This window comes from Coturnix japonica, chromosome 1, assembly GCF_054131305.1.
Source record: "Coturnix japonica strain WE chromosome 1, WE-NBRP24, whole genome shotgun sequence".
NCBI lineage: Eukaryota > Metazoa > Chordata > Aves > Galliformes > Phasianidae > Coturnix > Coturnix japonica.
The window spans coordinates 81,752,939-81,771,509 of NC_140663.1; the positions used below are offsets into that span (position 1 = coordinate 81,752,939).

The 18,571-nt window shown below is 39.8% G+C and overlaps 1 protein-coding gene across 1 annotated transcript in view; it reads left to right on the top strand.

Annotated features, from left to right (window-relative positions):
* Positions 1 to 18,571, top strand: part of EPHA3 (EPH receptor A3) — a 210,746-nt gene that overhangs the window by 130,867 nt on the left and 61,308 nt on the right. Inside the window, exons 4-5 of the mRNA XM_085546983.1 lie at positions 8,204 to 8,359; positions 8,872 to 9,207. Of these exons, the coding sequence (XP_085403109.1) occupies positions 8,204 to 8,359; positions 8,872 to 9,207 (492 nt within the window). The remainder of the gene's footprint in view (positions 1 to 8,203; positions 8,360 to 8,871; positions 9,208 to 18,571) is intronic.

Consider the following 18,571-nt stretch of genomic DNA (forward strand, 5'->3'; position numbering starts at 1 on the left):
GGGCAGTGCCTTTCCAGCAGCGCACTGGTTCATCCAAGCTGGAAAGGAAACATCTTCACAAGAGCTTGTGCCCTGCACGGCACTCAGGTCTGTATTATGTACACTGATGTCAGGAAACTTCCATTGTTTGAAGCTATTAAGATCCTACCTCTCATTTACCTTCAAGATGTCCATAGGGTAACTTGACTTCAAGGAAGAAGTATCTTGACATTCTGTCCTTGCCAAATAGTCATTTAAAACTCTCAGATTTCTTTGTAGGAGTGCTTGCACAGCCTTTTTTTTCCTTTCCCCTCTTAGTCCAAGTTGATACTGGGTATGTTTTCTGGTATTTCTTTAAGCGTTGTTTTTTCATTGTTTGTTTGCTCTGTTGTTTCTCTTTTTAATACCTTCTAAATTAGGAAGTTATTTTTCATCTCAGTGTGGATTAAATTAACTTCTGAAGAAACAGAACATGGGATTTCTTTGTTTGTCAGAATGACAGTTTAATATATCTCAATGTGTCCAGGCTGTGCTTCAGGAAAACATCTTGTTTAGGGAAAGTGAAAGACACTGCTTATAAACACAGGTTTATTAAATTCCCTTTTGAAACATGTGCTTAAATGACTCACCAAGTATGGGTGGAATTGAGGTAGAGCTGTGTTTATTTTCGTTAAATTCTGAATCAAGACTGTGGTTCTCAGTGTTTTCCTGTTAATGAAAGATTTTTTCCCTCCTCCCACTCAACAAATGCCTGCAAATGAGCCAAAATACCTTATGATATTTGCATACCCACAAGCTCGGACAACTTTACTGTAGTGTTGCATTTAGGATCAACTGTCTTTGACGCTGCACTTTTAACAATGCTGCTGGTAGCAATCATGGCCATAATGCACTTCATAAAAGGAGATGCAGAAGCCTGCAAGGCATAACACAAAACTATTACAGACTGCAGTTGAAAGGTGCAGTGTTATTCCCCCAAGATAAAGCTATCTCTTATGTACATATAATTAATATGTCTGCCAGTAACAGTTATTAAACAAAGAACAGGAATTGTTTCTGCTGAATGGCTTGACCTGGGAGTAAAGCCAATTTAAAAGGCATCTGATTAAAATACATTAAGGTCACAGATCACTATAAAATATGAAGTGAGGAGGAAAAAAGCAGAAATTTCATGAGTAAGATTGAATACTATTGAGTGTGTTTTTTTGTACTGGCAGCAGCTTTCAGGTGTGAAAAATGAGTGCTTATTCCCGGGATGATTTATCTAGAAGCACTACAGCATCACATCACAATGGATCCTTGCTGCATGTGCAGCATGCTCTCCATCCTGCCAAGGCTGGAGGAAGAGGAACAGGTGAAGAAGAGAAAGGGTATATCCTGAGCCCTCAGATGGTGGCCCTGTCACTGTTGGAGGAAAAGAACTGTGCTGTCCTCATTAACTGTTGATCTCTTCTAGCTGTGGACACCTGCTGTTCTTCACATCTGCCAGCAGCTTTGGCTGTGATTTTCCCATCTATAGATGCGAAAGTGTACACAGGCCATCCTTCCTTCTGCTCTAGTCTTCCCCCCCCCAAGATAAGTTATCGTAATAAGCAACTGCATTTTGCAAAGCTAATAGTGGAAGTAGTGATGGTTATGTTTATTTAATATTTTAAACGCAACTTTAAATTTTGTCCATGTTTTCAGAGTAAAAAGTATGTTTCATGCACAGAAAATACAGTGGAAGATATTATTGGTTTGCTGATAACACTCAGCAAAAACAGCTAGGTTGCTCTTGCTGCTAGCAGTTTGTTAATTATTTCGTTTATTATACATAGCATACTGAGGACTGCAGTGGAGTCAGTGTCTGTTATATCTTGGTGAAAGAACTTTAAGCTTTTATTTCCCCAGCAAACAGAACAGTTGGTGTTGGGAAGGAGGAGGAAGCCGCTATCTGTGCCTCTTCCTGGGGATCTTCTGGTGGGTTCCATTCCACCGGGGATTTTAACCTTCACTAAAATCTTTCTCAGACATATTTCCCTCCTCCTCTGGATGAGATAGTTTGTACCAGCACAACAGTCCAGGAAAGAAAAAACATGATGCTGAGCCAGTGCAGTAGCCTATAGTGGGCATCTCTGCCAGTAGGGAAACCTTAGGGCTGCTGACACCTATACCCCTTCCTCCTTCTCCTCCTCCTAGGTACAGGGACCTATCAAAGTATTCCAGTGCTATTCCATCCCCTGCCTGTGTTCCTACAGCATGGTGTGGTACTTGGCTCTGAGGATTACTCCCTGAAGTAGTGTCATACTCTTTACTCAGATCCAGTGACAAAAGCTTATCTTAAGTTCTAAGGAATAAGAATTGAAAATATGCTCTACTTTATAGAAGCCTGTCTGGGTTGTGTAGGCATGCAAGAAGATTCCCAGAAGAGGCCAGGGGAAAAAAGAATGTCCACCTATATAAAGCCATGGATTAAGTGGCTCTGTGTATACTAATGTCAAGTAGAGCTGCTGAAGACTGTTTATGTGCTCTGAGGGATTTTGCAGAAAATCCTTATTGTAATGCAGTGTCTCCTGCAGAGCAGGGTGCTGGAGCGAGCAAGGGAGGAGAAAATGAGACATTTTCAGTGCAGTGAATGATGTGCAATAGAAAGTGATGATGGGATGATTCAGGGCAGAATTTTACCTTCATTTCCTATTCTTCATGTATCTGAACCAAAAGTGCAGTACCTCTATACAGTGTTATTTTTAATATAGCACATGAATGACACATATGGCTGGATACAGTTTGTGACAGAAGTGTGAAATGAGCAGTTGGGTAATATCCTTCATTTAAAATCAGTCATTGTTTTTACTTTGTTGTTGTTTACCAAAGGTATTAGCACATGCAGGAAGGGAAAAAGGTGACCCATCCAAGGAAAATGGTTTGGAGAGTTTTATAAGGTTAATCTATGCTGCTGGTTATATCACCTGTTTTCACAAGCCAAATACTGTTCTGCATCTAATTTTGCATTTGTGCATGTATATGGGTTCAATTCTGCTGCTGATAAGAAGATGGAGCTGCCATCATTTCCTGACCATGATCATCACACGTGGTGAGAAGAAAGTTGTACTTCCAAAAGGGACTTGACAATACCAAAAAGTCTTTGCCTTCCCATATTTGCTAAATGCCATGGCTCAGTGTCACAGTGATGTTCCATCTTTGGGCTGTCTTCTTGAGAAGCAGAGAAGCACTTGATCACACAGTTGCTGGAGCTGTATCCTTCTCAAGTGTGCAGTACTGCCTGAGCCAGGCCCCATGGCCTGGCACATCTGCTCCTGGCATGAAGAGCAGAGGGACACCCTCTAGCTGTGGGGCTGGGACTGAGGCGGCAGGACTGCAAGACTGGTTTCATGATTTAGGGAATTCAGTGGTGGGTATGGCTAGAAGTTGGTGGTAGTGTTGTGTGTGGCAGACTGCAGAGTCTGGGTGCTGAAGTATACTTAACACTTTAATATTTTAATTTCAAATTAATGTAAATTGAAGAGCTTGGAAAATCAGGCCTATGAGGAGAGGCTGAGGGAGCTGGGGCTGTTTAGTCTGGGGAAAAGGAGGCTGAGGGGAGACCTTATTGTGCTCTTCCAGTGTCTGAAAGGTGCTTACTGTGAGAGTGGGGCAAGTCTCTTCTCACTGGTGACAGGTGACAGGACGAGGGGAAATGTCCTCAAGTTGTTCCAACACTTCTTTACAGAAAGGATAGTTAAACACTGGAATAGGCTCCCCAGGGAAGTGGTTGAGTCACCATCCCTGGATGTGTTTAAGAGCCATTTGGATGTGGTGCTCAGAGATATGATTTAGCACAGTGTTGTTATAGTTAGGGTACTATGGTTAGGCTGCAATTGGACTTGATGATCTTTGAGGTCTTTTCCAAACTGAATAATTCTATGATCCTATGACTGAATCATTTAACTCTTAGGACTATATTTTCTTCTCAAAGTCAAATACATCAGTCACTGGATTATTGAAAAGACAGTCCCATTTGTTTTAACAATGACTGCTGTAGATGGCCACATAGAGTTCTTTTCTCTCACTGAAGTAACTTTCACCACTTTCTAAGACACTCATCAATTTTAGCTTAAGGAAACTCATTTTTATCCAGTAACAAGGACAGCTGCAGTCCTGAAACTCTTACCAGCAGGTAACTTCAGTGAAGCCAATGTGGCTCGCACTCATGCTGAAGAGATGGAAGCCAGTCCAAATAGAGTTATAAAATAATATTTGTGATTTGAGTAGAGAAGGAGTTACCACTGCCAGCAAGTGCTGAGCAGTGAGGGACCCTGGGGACAAGTTCCCACTGTCCCCTGCCCATGGAGGACAGCGAGACTGGGGCTGCAAGAGAGGTCTTCTCCCAGCCCAGTGTCCCCATTTCTGCTTCCAAAGGGGTTTGTTGGCTTTGAATGCTTCAGATGAAATACATGCAAATGCAAGATAGTACTTTAGTTGTTTGTTGTTGTTTGTTTTTTTTAATACACTAACCTATTAGTAATGTTGGTACATTAAGCAACTACAGAAACAGGTAATCACATTCTTATCTTTTGCACAAAAGCACATGGAACTGAGGGGGTAAAAATCCTTAGCTTCTGAAAGAAAATGTTAACGAAATGTGCTTCTCAGAGCTGTTCCCGTGCTGAAATTACACATTCAGCGATCACTTTGTGTGCTAGTGCTTTTATTGTCAGCCTGACTGAAGCCGAAGCCATGGTGTTCACCTTAAAACAAACAAACAAAAAACCACTAACTTTCTTCTGTCAGTTCACGTAATTCATTTTTTCTGACATAAGAAAGAATGAAAGACACTTTAAGTCATCTTTGTACATCTGAAATAAGAAATGATTAAGAAAAGAATAATAATACTAAATATGTTGAGATGATTTCTTGTTTGCATTTCCATTCCAAGCTTCAATTTCAAGTAAATTGCTTTTTTTTTTTTCCTTCCCCCACCCTTTGGGCTGCAGTGCTGAATAATCTTAAATTGCTCTGACAGAGACAGTAAGTGCGAGACAGCCCGAGGGGAAGCTACAAGATGGGGATGTCCTCTCTAGGATGTGCTGGGACAGTGGGGATCCAGCAATGCATCTCCGCCACCAAAAGCTCTGGTGGCAGTAGAGAAACAGGGATGTCCCTGTCCCTTTGGAAAAGAAGCAGCCTGATCTGGTTCCTGTTTCTTACTCTCTTCTCCCCCACACAAGCACCACAATTTCTTAAATGGAGGCTGTTTTTCATGGAATCTTGGAATGGCTTGGGTTGGAAGGAACGTTAAAGATCAAGCTCTAATCCCCAGCCATGGGCAAGACTGCCGCACCACCAGGTCAGGCTGCCCAGGGCCCCATCCAACCCAGCCTTGAATGCTTCCAGGGATGGGGCATCCACAAAATGTCTAGGCAGCCTGTACCAGAGCCCTGCTGCCCTCTAAGGCTCTATTTAGTAAGTTTGATTTCTTTACCATATTCACCCACAAAATCTATCTGCTGCTTATGCAAGCATGTTTATTGATACTTAATTCATTGTCTTATTAAGAAACACTGGCTTCAAATATGTCCCATATAAGCAATCTTACTGTAGTTGCACCCCATAAATGAATGTTCAGGTGTTACAAATAAATTATGCTTAAAGATCACAAATTGTCTGATGGGAAGATCAGCCACATGGCAATGGTTCAGCTTTAGGTTGTAAGTCTTTTTACAATCTTTATTTTGAATGAGTATAATTTATTAAAATATGTAAGATTTATACTCTATGTACTCAGAAATGCCTCTTTGTCTTGCATGTGCTTTCCAGGAATATGAAGATTTCCTTCAAATTAAGTAGATATGGTTAAGTGAAGCCATTTGTTTTTATAACTGGCACTGAATTTCCACAGGCTGTGTATGTATACAGGCTGCATATGTAGCATCCGTGTGGTGCTTGTTTCTTTATGTGTTTTCTTGGTTACTGGTACTGGAAAGGATAGGATTGCTGTCCCTTCTTTTTTTGGAGCCAGGAAAGCCCATTCTGTACCACAAGGCAGTAAAATATTCAGAAGCTCCTCTATCAGCAGCAGGGATAATAGAGACAAATAGGTGTGACCTGTTTATCATGGGGCAATAGTTGAGAAAGAATGAGAGCTGAGTTTTAGGACTGCAACAACTGCAGCAAAAAAAAAAAAACAAAAAAAAACAAAAAAAAACCAAAAACAAACAAAAAAAGCAATTCTCTTTTCTGCCGTATTTTCTCCTAGTGGAGGTGTTTAAGAGGAGTTGTAGAATTCACCTTTATTTTCCTCCAGTTAAGCAATCAAAATCCTCAAAAGAAGCCTTGCAGCCTGGGATGAGATGGAAACAAAAGCAGCCCCAGCTGCAGAAGGTCAAGCTATGCTGAATCCTAAAGCTTGGCATTAGGCTCTGCAAGCTTTGCTACAGGAGCATTTTTAGCAGTTTGGTTTTCGTGAGTTGCCTGGTGGCACCATGCATAGAGGCTCAACCTGAGGATTACTTCATTAAGGCTTGCAGGAGGTGTTGTGAAGTGGGAGATGACTTTCTCAGCTGTTTTGTTAGCGTGACATGGGAGGCAGCAGCTGCAGCCTAGAAGCCTCTATTTGCAAGGGCTTCGAAGTGCTGGAGGGTGGCTGAGATTAGCGCTTCTTTGTGAAACATTTCTTATGTCTCTAGACCGGCTCAGTGCTGTGCCAGGAGGTTTTTCTTTGTTAAGATGTTTCAAGACTGAATGTGCAGCTGTGTGAGGTTTTGGTTTCCCTCTGCTTTCCGATGTATTTCACTCAGGTGTTTGGTGCCCAAAGGTAATGAACCGGAAATGCACGTAGGAAACGATTATAGATGGCATTGTAGTAACTGAACAGCCAGTACTGCAGTTTTCCTCTACTCCATCTCTTATAAAAGTGTTGTAATTATTTTTGTTTACCACAGTCTGATCATCCAAACTTATTTTTCTGTTTGGGCACTGCATGCATGAATGGACAGGACCACATCATCTTGTATCCTGTATTTCATATTACATTTGTGGATCAGCTCACCTCCATAAGCAAAGATGAAAAAAGTGATCCTGCTTTGGTTCATGCTAAGACTGGTGAACCTATTCTTTTGGTTTCGAAGTAGCATTTAAATCAATGACAGGTCCAGAACCATTTTATCTATTCTTGACTGTCTGGGCTCCAGACACACACACATAAAAAGAAATAAACAAAAATGATTAGGTTTTTAGATTGTGTAGCTCTTTTTTAATTATTATTATTTTAACATGACGTGAGAATGTATTGGGGTTTCCTAAGGATGTAATTGATGGTAGTGTGTTAGGCAGGTTCTTGCTGTGAAATGAAACTGTTTTCAGATGCAGTTCCTTTTGTAGTGTTGTCTGTGTGCTGCTGTAGTACAGCTGTTGTGTAGTTATGGTTACAGTCTTATTGGTGTGTCAGCCAGAGTGACCATACTGGGTAAATTCTATCCAGAGGAGGATGCGTGCCTTGGAGAGAAACCACAGCTGAGCTGTAGAGCCTGAGTGTTATCTGGTTTTGGTTTAATTTTTTCTTTTTTTTCCCCAATTTTTAGATGATGAGATCATCTTAGTGGAAAGAAGTCAACCATGTTATTTAATTGCATGAGTTTTTCATAAAAATATATTTATTTGATCATTCATTTCTGTAACTTACTTCAAAGACCATTTTCATCTGAGGCAAATGTGGCTTTGAATTGGTCTGAAATGCAACAGGAACCTAAACAGAAAGGATGTGCAAATGTTGGTGAAACATCACCACCAAGACTTTGTCAGAAGCAGACTCTGTGGACTCCAGCAGCATCACTAGAGGACTGTGTTAACACAGAAAGCATCCTCACAGTGCATATCCTACAAATTTCTTGTAATCAGTATCCAGGGGCAGCTTATAGAATCTGGTGCATGGGCCTTCAGTAATGGAAAAGAAGCAAACAAAAATAAGTGAAGTTCTTGTAATTCAGTGTAGAAAATGTTTCTTGTTGTAATATACTGTTCTGCTATTTAAGCAAAACTGAATACAAATTGAAGCTGATTCATGCAGGACTTCATTCTACTAAGAAGTTAATTTGTCAGCTTCCTCATGAGAGAACTGTGGGTTTTAGATTGTAAACACCCAAAAATATGGTCTATATATGAAAGATTCCAGGACAATTAAAGGATCACCTGTTAAAATGGAAGAGCTGTCCATGAAATTTAAAATTCCACTCTTTTCATTTTGCAGCTTGTCGACCTGGGTTCTATAAAGCTTCTGCTGGCAATGTGAAGTGTGCCAAATGCCCACCTCACAGCTCCACCTATGAAGATGCATCTCTGAACTGCAGGTGTGAAAAGAATTACTTTCGCTCTGAGAAAGACCCTCCATCCATGGCTTGCACCAGTGAGTAGCATCATTGTGCTTGGGGCTGTCGTTTTTGCTCTTCCATCTGTATCTGAGCAGCTTGCTTGCTTCCTCCCATGTTCCATTGCAGTCAGCAATCCATTGCCTGCCACGTTTTCATACATGTTGGACAGGCTACCAAAAACTGTTGGACTGGATTTATGTCATTTTCTTCTCATTTTCTCTAAGCTCTCTGTTGAGAAGGAGAGCTAAGACTTTTAAACTCACACCAATATTTTCATCAAAATCCAAGAGCAATTATCAGTAGCTGTCCTACAGAACAACTCTAGAAGAGTGACACTCTGTCCTGAACTATGCCCTCAGAGTACTGACTTTTTAGAGCAAAACATGGTTCTTGGTGCTCTAGTTCTGTGGTCTAGTGAAATATTTCAGGAGTCTCTGCAGAAAGTAAATGGACCAGTTTGGCTATTTGACTTTTTCCTTTTATGTGGTTGTGCCCTTGTTACTCTCATTTTAGAGCAATACAGAAATGTCTTTCCTTTCCTTTGTAGGACCACCATCTGCTCCAAGAAACGTTATTTCTAACATCAATGAGACATCTGTTATCCTGGACTGGAGCTGGCCTCTTGACACAGGAGGTCGAAAGGATGTCACTTTCAACATCATTTGCAAAAAATGTGGAGGAAGCAGCAAGATATGCGAGCCTTGTAGTGACAACGTACGATTCTTACCCCGTCAGACTGGCCTCACCAACACCACAGTGACAGTAGTGGACCTTTTGGCACATACCAATTACACTTTTGAGATTGATGCAGTCAATGGGGTATCTGACTTGAGTACGCTTTCCAGACAATTTGCTGCTGTCAGCATCACCACTAATCAGGCTGGTGAGTCTCCTTCTGATTATCCTTTCTTTGTTCAGAACTACTGAGATGCACATACCTTTGTCTCTACTCCCTCTTTTACAGGAGTTACTTAGAATGCTCATTCGCTAGGGTAACTAATTGACTTGAAGGTGCTAGTAAAAAGAGAAACAAACTCGACATGTGCTGCTGTCAAAGGACCTGGCAGCATAGCTGTTATGATTAACTCCCAGTCCCCAGTTAATAGTCCCTAATAGCAAACTCATATGATTCTGTAGCCAGAATGTGTTTTATTAATAAAACCAGATTTTAATAAAACACTCATTTCAATAATCTCCAACATAAATTACTGTAGTAATCTTGGTGATTAATTTTGATTAAATAGAAGTGAAAAAAAAACCACAACAAAGCTTTGATATTAGACACATTAAAGCTAACATTAAATTAGAGAGGCTTCAAACATCGGGGTTTTTTATTATTATTTTTATCCTTTGCAAGTTTTCTCACCAATTCTGAACCATTGCCAACACGATGGGGATGTGGAGCTGAATACTGAATTAGGTCCCAGTCTCTTGGATGGCAGCGTGCAAAGGGATTGTTCTGCTTCTGTGGAGACTTTTTACAATCATCTGGGCCTTACACAAGCACAGCAGTATGCCCTAACTGTCAGATCAGAGCTTTTGTCACTACTGCATTATTCTACCATTTGTGTCTCCTTTGTCAAGGTTTCATGTAAAAATTGTGAAGAATCTAGACTCTTCTCTAGCTTTTTCTTTTTAGGCGGCAAGGCTGGAGAAATGTTTGCCAGTAAAGGAAAAGACTAAATAGTTAAATTTCAGTGGTCCTACTCCTGCTGCTCATAATCAGGATGCTCTCTACTAAGAGCATGTATGTACGTAGTAAGTCTGCTTCCACCTCTTCCCATCCCATACTACATCTCAAAGATACCTACATGAGGAAGCTCAAAGCACAGACCAAGTTAATATCATTCTAAGTAGACATTCTCCTAGTAAGCTAAGTTATTGCAATGTTTTTCACTATGGAGGTTATGTCTCTGCTCCTTAGATCACAGATCTGCTTTGGTGGGAGGCATAGAAATGTGAGAACAGATGGTTTTCTGTCAGCAGTTAGTATACTTGCAAATGCTCTGAAGAACTGTCTAACTATGCAGTAAGCAGATAGAGGTTGATCTGCTCAATAGGAATGTCTTCTTGTGATAAACTGCTACTGTGTATTTACATTTTTGGGATATTTCTGTCAGTGACTTGAGCAGCCTTTGTTTAGTTGCTCCCTTTTCTTCTGTTTTTTTTTTTGTTTGTTTGTTTGTTTTAATATCTGAGATATTTCCTTTCAGCCTGTTCATCACTGTAGCAGCTGGAAATCACCTGGGAACACTCTATTAAATTAATTCTGTAGGATCAGTGAAAGGTATTTCTCTGCAAAGGTCTGCTGCTTTGCAAGGTGCTTCCCCAGGGCCCAGAGCTGGCTGCCTTTGCAACACGATGTAAGGGGTGGATTTTGATTTTGTTTTGGAATGCATGACTCTTGTGACATGGTTGTCAGGGTCAGTGCCTTTCTGGAAAGAGCAATTTTGTTTAATGCAACGTACAGACTGCTTAAGCAGTTTGTTTATTTATTTTGTACTATCATGCATTGTTACATTATGTGCATTTAGGGGATGTGACTGATTACATGTTAACTGTTCTTTCTCTTGATCATGCTGGTTGATATACTTTGTCAGATTTCCCCTTGAAGTTATGTATCTTGCTAAAATTAGACCTTAAATATGCATATCAGTTATCTTAAGCATAGATGCAAGAAAGCAATTTCTCTAGCATTCCCTTTCTTTCTAGTTTATAAAAGGGTCACACCAGGAGCGTACTTTCTGTCCATGTTATACAGAAGAACCAGGAAGGGGAGTGAGAAAGTCTGAAGATCTTAGATGACATTTTATTATACATTTAAATATGAGAGCATTTCAAAAGCAATTTAAAGCACTATTGAGCAGGATCTGAAAGAGATCAAAAGAACCAAAAGCCAGTCACAACTCTAGGGCTATTATTTGTGCTGTTTGACTACAAATACATGCCTTCAAGGATCAAGGCACCTACAAGTCAAATAAAGCTTTAGTTAAATGATTAAGCTGTGCTGAACTGAAGAAAGTAGAAGAGGCATATTGCTTTGGGAGTTGTGTGGGTGGGGTGTCACATGTGGTCATACATTTCCATATGGTCAGGCAGATCCTATGGACAGAGCCACTGGCAAGTCCATAGAATTAACAGTGTTAGCAGAACAGGAATTGAGGAGAGAGGATAAAGTACAGAAGGTCCATAACATTTGGATCTCTTCTCTGGGGTTTTCTGAATCCAGACATTTGCTCTTCTGATAGCAATAATTTGAGAGCCTTCTGTTTTTGGAATGGACATGGTAAAGTAGCAGTACTCATCCTGGACGTTTAGTATCCATGTATTTCTTTCACCCACTGTCAAGGTTCATCCCAGCTTAGAGAAAAGTATTTTGCAAAATGTTTTTCATCCTCATAAAAAAAAAAGCAAAAGTGGTGTTCTATGAGTGCATGAAGTTTCCAAGAGCTTGAAACAGGACTGCACAATCTTTTTGATTTTCTAATGATAAAAATGAGATGCTTTGTGGCATTTACCTTGGTGGTAAAAATTCATACATTACACTACTTCACACAAGCTCAGCTCAAAAAATCATCAGTTGTATTGTGTTTGCTGGGACTCTGAGTCCCAAAGTCCTGCTGAGAAGTGAACAAACCTTCCTTTCCATGCTTCTCATCACACATGTGAGCATTTCTGCCTTTGCATCTGTCTCCAGCCAAATAGATCAGAATATGCGTTGTACTAACTTTCTTTGATTATGGCAGCTGGGAGATCTGCCAGTATGCGTTAAAATAAATTCAGCTGATACGTTAGCGAGTCAGTCAGTTTGCACAGCAGCTCCATTTTTAAATGTAAACACATCATATACACACATGCAGACACATATTTGTAATTTGCATAGACTTGTAGATACACACACACACACAAAGAGCCACTTTAGATGCTGCTGAAGAAACAGCGATGCCTGCGCAATGACTCTGAGCTCTGGAATCTCTAACTGAAAACTGTAATACGGTTTTATTAGAGACTTTTGAAAGCTGATTTAGAAGTAAAGGAAAAGTGTGCTTTGTTGTCTGTTGTAAAGTTTAAAACATCCAGACTGCAGGTGTTGAAAATTCAAGAAAGTTACTACATTTTAAACTACAAAACTGGTGTAAAGCCAAGATGCAGCCCCATGCATTAACAAAAATTCAGAATCATTTTGGGAAATAGATTGTGCTTTTTAATTCCATCTGTCTGTTGTGAGTTTTACTGTGCTTTTATTGCACTGTTTTCCTTCTTCCATCAAAGATGAGTAAGAAGGCATTTCTCAAAAAAACAACAAAGGCCTTTTGCAAAATAAAACTAGACTGAATTTTTCAGTTTTTCAGATACATCTTTCTGTCCCTGGTGTGGAATTAAGAGATAAGGCACACATTTCTATTTAATTTAGCTTGTAGATCATCCTACTTGATTGCAGTGTAATACATGCCTTCAGTTGCCACTTGATATGGCATCTTCCAAATTATTTTGATGCATTCTGAGGCTTTCACGTTATGTCAGTGTGTTGCACCAACACAGATGTCATCTCCTAATAGCACCAATCAACCTCATTTAGAAAGGGTCACTGATGACTATGGGAGATTGCCTGGAGTTCAGTGTCCCTTGAGGTGGTGAGTTAATACTGAATGTGCCAAGCAGAGTGACTGACACCTGTGGCATGCTGTCTGGCTTGTGAATGAAGTGATCGGGTGCTTGTGCATAGATGTTCTAAGTTAACTGGGTTTTCTGACCACAGTTTGTGCTTTTTAAATGGTTGCTTGTTGTTGCTTTTTTAATACGTAAAACCAGCAAGTGGTGGCTTCCTTGCAGCTTTAGAAAGAAGTCAAAAGAAAAAGACATTCAGCCCAGGCCAGAACATTTCTGTAATTACTTTGGGCTGCAGCAAGCACAAAAGTCCCACCAAACGAGCCATAGGCTGCTATGAGTTCTCCCCTCAGTCTTTTCTTCTCTGGGCTGTACAGACCGAGAGCCCTCAGCTGCTCCTCAGATGTTTTGCCCTTCAGACCCTCTGCCATCATTGCAGCCCCCCCTTTGGATGCTCTCTAATAGTTTGATGTTCATCTTACATTGTGGTGCCCCAAACCTGCACACAGTGCTTGAGATGAGGCTGCACCAGTGCAGAGCATAGCAGGACAATCCCTTCCCACAACTGGATATGTAGGGTGTAGAACTCACTCAAGAGAAAATTTGGTAGGGACAGCACAGTCATGCTAATGGGTAATTAGTAGGTTATCCAGTGCAAAGCACATCCATTGTGTCAGTGATGTATCTATGCTAAATATATTTTGTTGATACTGCCTGAGAAAGTAACATTTTTTCTTCTGTAAGACTGTTTTTATGGTACTATACAGTGTCATATAGTTTGTAGGTACAGCTCAAGAATACTGAGCAAAATGTAACCAAAGATTTAATTGACTTAACTGAACTTTAAATAGACATACCCTCTGCAGTGACCTTTGTAGTCTACAGGAGACAAGGAAAACTTTCAGAACTTGTAGATATCTGCACTGATACTAGATACTAATCTGTCAGGCATGTCTTAAGTAGCCTTTGATATCCCATTGGCAGACAGTACCATGCCCATTCCTGTTGCTGAATGCCTCCTTCATCTGAGGAGGAATAACCCTGTGCATCAGTACATGTTGGAAACCAGTGAATTGGAAAAGGCCCTGCAGATGCTCATAGATCTGAGCTGACCATAAACCAGCAATATGCCCTTGAAACTGTGAAAACCAACAACATCCAGAGCTGCAGTAGGAAAAGCATTATCAGCAAGCAGGTTGAGGGGTTTGATTCTTACCATCTAGTCAGCCCTGGTGAGACCACATGTAGTGTGACCAGGTTGGCCCTCCCCAGTACAAGAAAGACATGGGTACACACCAAGGCAAGTCCAGCAAAGAACCACTAGGATGTTAAAGGGAACATTTGTAATGTGAGGAGAGGCTGAGAAAGCTGAGAATGTTTTTTCTGAAGAAGAGAAAGCTCAGGGAGATTTAATATATATTTATAAATGCTGGATGTAAAGGTGTAAGGAAGATTGAACCAGGCTCCTCTTAGTGGGGTCCGGTGACATGACATGCACAAACTGAAATACAAGATATTTTAAATACAGGGAAAAACTTCTTTACACTGTGTCATTGAACACTAGAACAGGTTGCCCAAAGAAATAGCAGTGGCTAGAAAGGACTGTTCTCTAATTTCTGTTTTCTCTTAATTTTCATCTTTGCATTAATTCAGCAAGGACTTAAGAGGAGTAAAATTCACATGCATGTAATCAGATTAGAGAGAAAGTAAGCCTGTGGATGCAGAGGGTTTATAAACATTGATATCCTTGCTTGAAAGAAATTCGGGAGAGTCTTGCTGAATCATTTGTTTTGGTATTTAGCAAAGATAACCTCGAAGCTGTTACCATTTGTCATAGCACTAAATGTTTATGTGTTCATGAGCATGAAAAACTGCAGTAGGATTGAATTATTTTACAGAACACCTCTATGAAAATGCATTGCTTTAAAGGGAAAGATTTGATTTAGATAAATTGCCTGTGAGTTAATGCCTGCTTTCTAAGTGTTCTCATCAGAGAGCCTGCAAGACCCAGTCTTATTCTTCAATGTGTTGTACATCCTTGTTGTATTCTGTTCAACAGCTATGGTACTTCCCTTTTGAGTCAGCTGTGAGTAAATTGAGACCTACATTCTACTACCTACCTTTCTTCACATGAATGTTAGGATGCTTGATAATGGGTGAAAGCAGTTTCAAATCCCTTGCGAGCATTTCAGTTAAACTGCTGCAAACCTCTGCAGAGTCACTTATAGTGTGAGGAGGAGTTTTATTTCCTGCTTTATGATGTTAAATTAATTGGGACACTCTACAAGAAGAGTGCCCCAATGTGGGATCTGAAATGTTCTAAAAAAAAAATGGTTTATAAACAAGCTTATGATATATTAGTACAGGTTTATTAAGGAGACAATTTATATTTGGCTCTGCCTTTGGGCTTCCTAGCTGCAAGGACTGAGTATGCTCTAGATAACTAAGCTGTTGTCCCATAAGATCTTGTGTACATTATATTGTTAGTTGAAATGGTTTTGAGTCACCATGTAGGGCTGCAAATCCCTTTGTCCAGGTCAGTTTACTGGGGCTGCAGGAGCAGAGCAAGAGAGTGAAATCAAAACCCAGAAGAAGATAGATGGGAATTAGATGTTTTGCCCTTGACATTTTTATTCCACTAGCAGTTTCCTTGAGCTAGTAGTTACTCCCTCTCTGGCTGAAGATTCTGTCTCAGAATCCCTACTATGTCTGTACATTTTCCTGAGCTCTTGCCCATTTTGTTGCTTCGAATAGAATTCAGAAATTCTAGGATTCCAGGAAAATAATTATAAACTAGAAAGCTCAATGTCAATATGATGATTTTTGTATTTTCCAAATATACTGATGTGGAAACTTTTCATTTTTAATACTTCAAGTCTTTAATATGTGCCTGCTTGATAATAAAATAAGCTTGTTTTATTTTAAGCCCTAAAGGTAACAGCTTTAGAGATAGTTTTATGTTTAACTAGTTCTTAAGAAACTAAAGCCTTGTAAAATGAGGTCTCCACTATGCAGCTGTTGAGGCACCTATTCAGGCCTGCAGCATACAGAATAATGATAAAAAGATACACTATATATAATCTCAGGGTTCTCTAGAAGAGCAGTAGTCTTCCTTTTTCCTTCCAAGTGGCATCTTTCTTTGATTTTTTTAGTATCTTTGTCGTGAGATCAACAAAGCAGAACCATTCATTTAGCCTGTTCTTGCTTAGTTGTCCAAAAATACATGGAAAGGTTCTGGAAAATGTACAGCTGCAGTAATTGTTGTTCCTATGCATCTAGGTGTGGCAGTGTTTCTTCTGGGAGAAAGACGTAACCCATTTCTGTCTCTCATTTATTCTGCATTAATAAGTTGCATTGTGGTACATCTATATGAAGTGGATGTAAACATACAGTCCACTTAATCAAACCTATTTTATATTCCTCTTCCTATCTCTTCTCTGAAAAAGTAGCTAACAAATGCAGCAACTTTGAAACACAGAAAGAATAAGCTAAGTAAAGGAGGAGATAACAAGTAAGACAGTAAGGAGCTCTTGCAAGGGGCTAGGATCAAAAAGTATTCAAAAAGGCTTTGAGCACAAAACTGACCAATAGGTACAGAAATTAACGTCATTGGGGTAAGTGGTTTAAAGTGTAGATTGGTGGTATGTCTTCACCTATGTTTGTCATTTTTGGACTGAAAATTCTAATCTCCCCATTCAGAGTCACCTTGAGGGATAAACATTCAAAATGAAGAAGAAATCAGCAGTTCTCAGTCCTGTGGTAGACAGAGACCCATTTGGCTCACAGGGGAAGCTGTTCAGACCTTAGAACTAGAGCTTTTCTTGCTTGAAATCTGTTGCTTCAAGGAAATAAATTCGGCACCAAGCTTGGCTTGAATATGTGCCTCTGATTTCTTGTGGTAACTGTGGTACTATCTCTGCCTTCAGGCTTTATTCTGCCAAGCTAGACTGTGCTGTCTTCAGCAACTTCCAAATGACATGTGATGCTCCCTGGCTAAATAAAATCCAGTTTTAGAAAGGACTGTGTGCACTTTGCAATCTGTCTCCCAAGACAGGTCCCTTAAGTAGATGCATCTTTGAAGAGAGACAGTTTGAGAAAGCCACAGATGTTTAGTACATGATATATTTCTCTCTTTCCCTATGGTCCTTATGAAAAGGACATGAAGATAGACTTATTAAAAGTCAGCTAATGACATGTTGTAGGGAGTCTCTGGTTCATTGACTGTTATTACAGCTGTGCCCCATTACATTCCAAATACCTAGGACATGCTTGTTTTTTGAATGACATTTATCTCTTGAGTTTCAAACATTCCTGACATAAATAAAGACTTTATGCTTTTCAAATGTGTTTTACAGCTCAGCCCAGAGGCTATTCAAGGATCATTTTAACTCAATAAAACTCCTCCTTTAGGGATATAAAAGGGAAGTGTTTTAACAATGTCACTCCATGCATGGCCTTATATTAGCTAGAGACAGTCTGCCTGAACAGCCTTTGATCCCTCTTCCCCTGGATGTTGAGAAAGCTATTCTGAGGATTCAAAGTCTGTGACATACATCAGTCTATTCAGTGTGAATGCAGACTTCATGTGAATACTCGTGACCTTAGGGAAAGTTCAAAGGCAAGGTTTTGGCTTTTCTTGTGCTTTCCCCTTCCAGTGCTTTTAGCTACCCCTTTTCAGAATGGGTGAAATGGTGGATAATGATTTTTTTTTTTTTTTAACCACTTCTTTTAGTCTTTAACTTGATTCTATGAGTGGATTCTCATTTAATACACTAGTTTGGTAAAATAATAAAAATAATGAAATGTAAATAAACAGGATGCTTAGCGCTCAGTTAAATAATATTGCTTAGCCTTCTGACTTTACTTACACTGGCATCGTGAGTGATCGCTGATGAAAATAATGAGTCTCTTTACTATAAGCAAAGGTATCAACTTCCCTTACTTCCTTAAGCTTCTCCATTTAGACAATTTTCAGTCAGTGACAACTGGAATCAAAAAATAGAAAGGTACTCTTTTATTTTGGTTTGGGAACCATTTCTTTTCATGGTAATTATTAGCGCAATATTTGTTTTTACAAGCATTTTAATGTGAAAATGAATTGTAGCAGAATAATATACTTCTCGTAAACTATGCTACTAAATGTAAAGAAACACCCAAATCCAAAAGAAAGTAGGAGATGCGATCACCTTTCAGCTGTGTTCCATCAACGGTTCTAATATTCTGGTTAACCTTTGAGAAGTCATTTGATTCAAAGCCAATTCTGAAATTACCCAAGAATGACAGGGCAAGAGCTTTAAGAAATACTATGACCATTCACAGTGATTTCTGATCAGTTTCAATAGGCCCTAATGGAATTTACTGATAGACCAATTCAGGAGTTCACTGTGGCTACTTAAAGGGACATAAATATTTTATATATGAAAGTACTTATCTGAATGCAGGTGTTTTCTCCGTTTTTGAATTCTGGTACTTCTAGAGCTAATTCTTCAATACACTTCTTAAACTGTGAATGGCATTTCTCTGGTGGACTCCGTAACTGCCTGAAAAAAAGAGAAGTCTACTCAGCATCTGACAGTTGACTTCATAGTCATGGGGAATAAACTGTTCTTTCAGAAAACTTCACACCAGGAAGCCTGAGG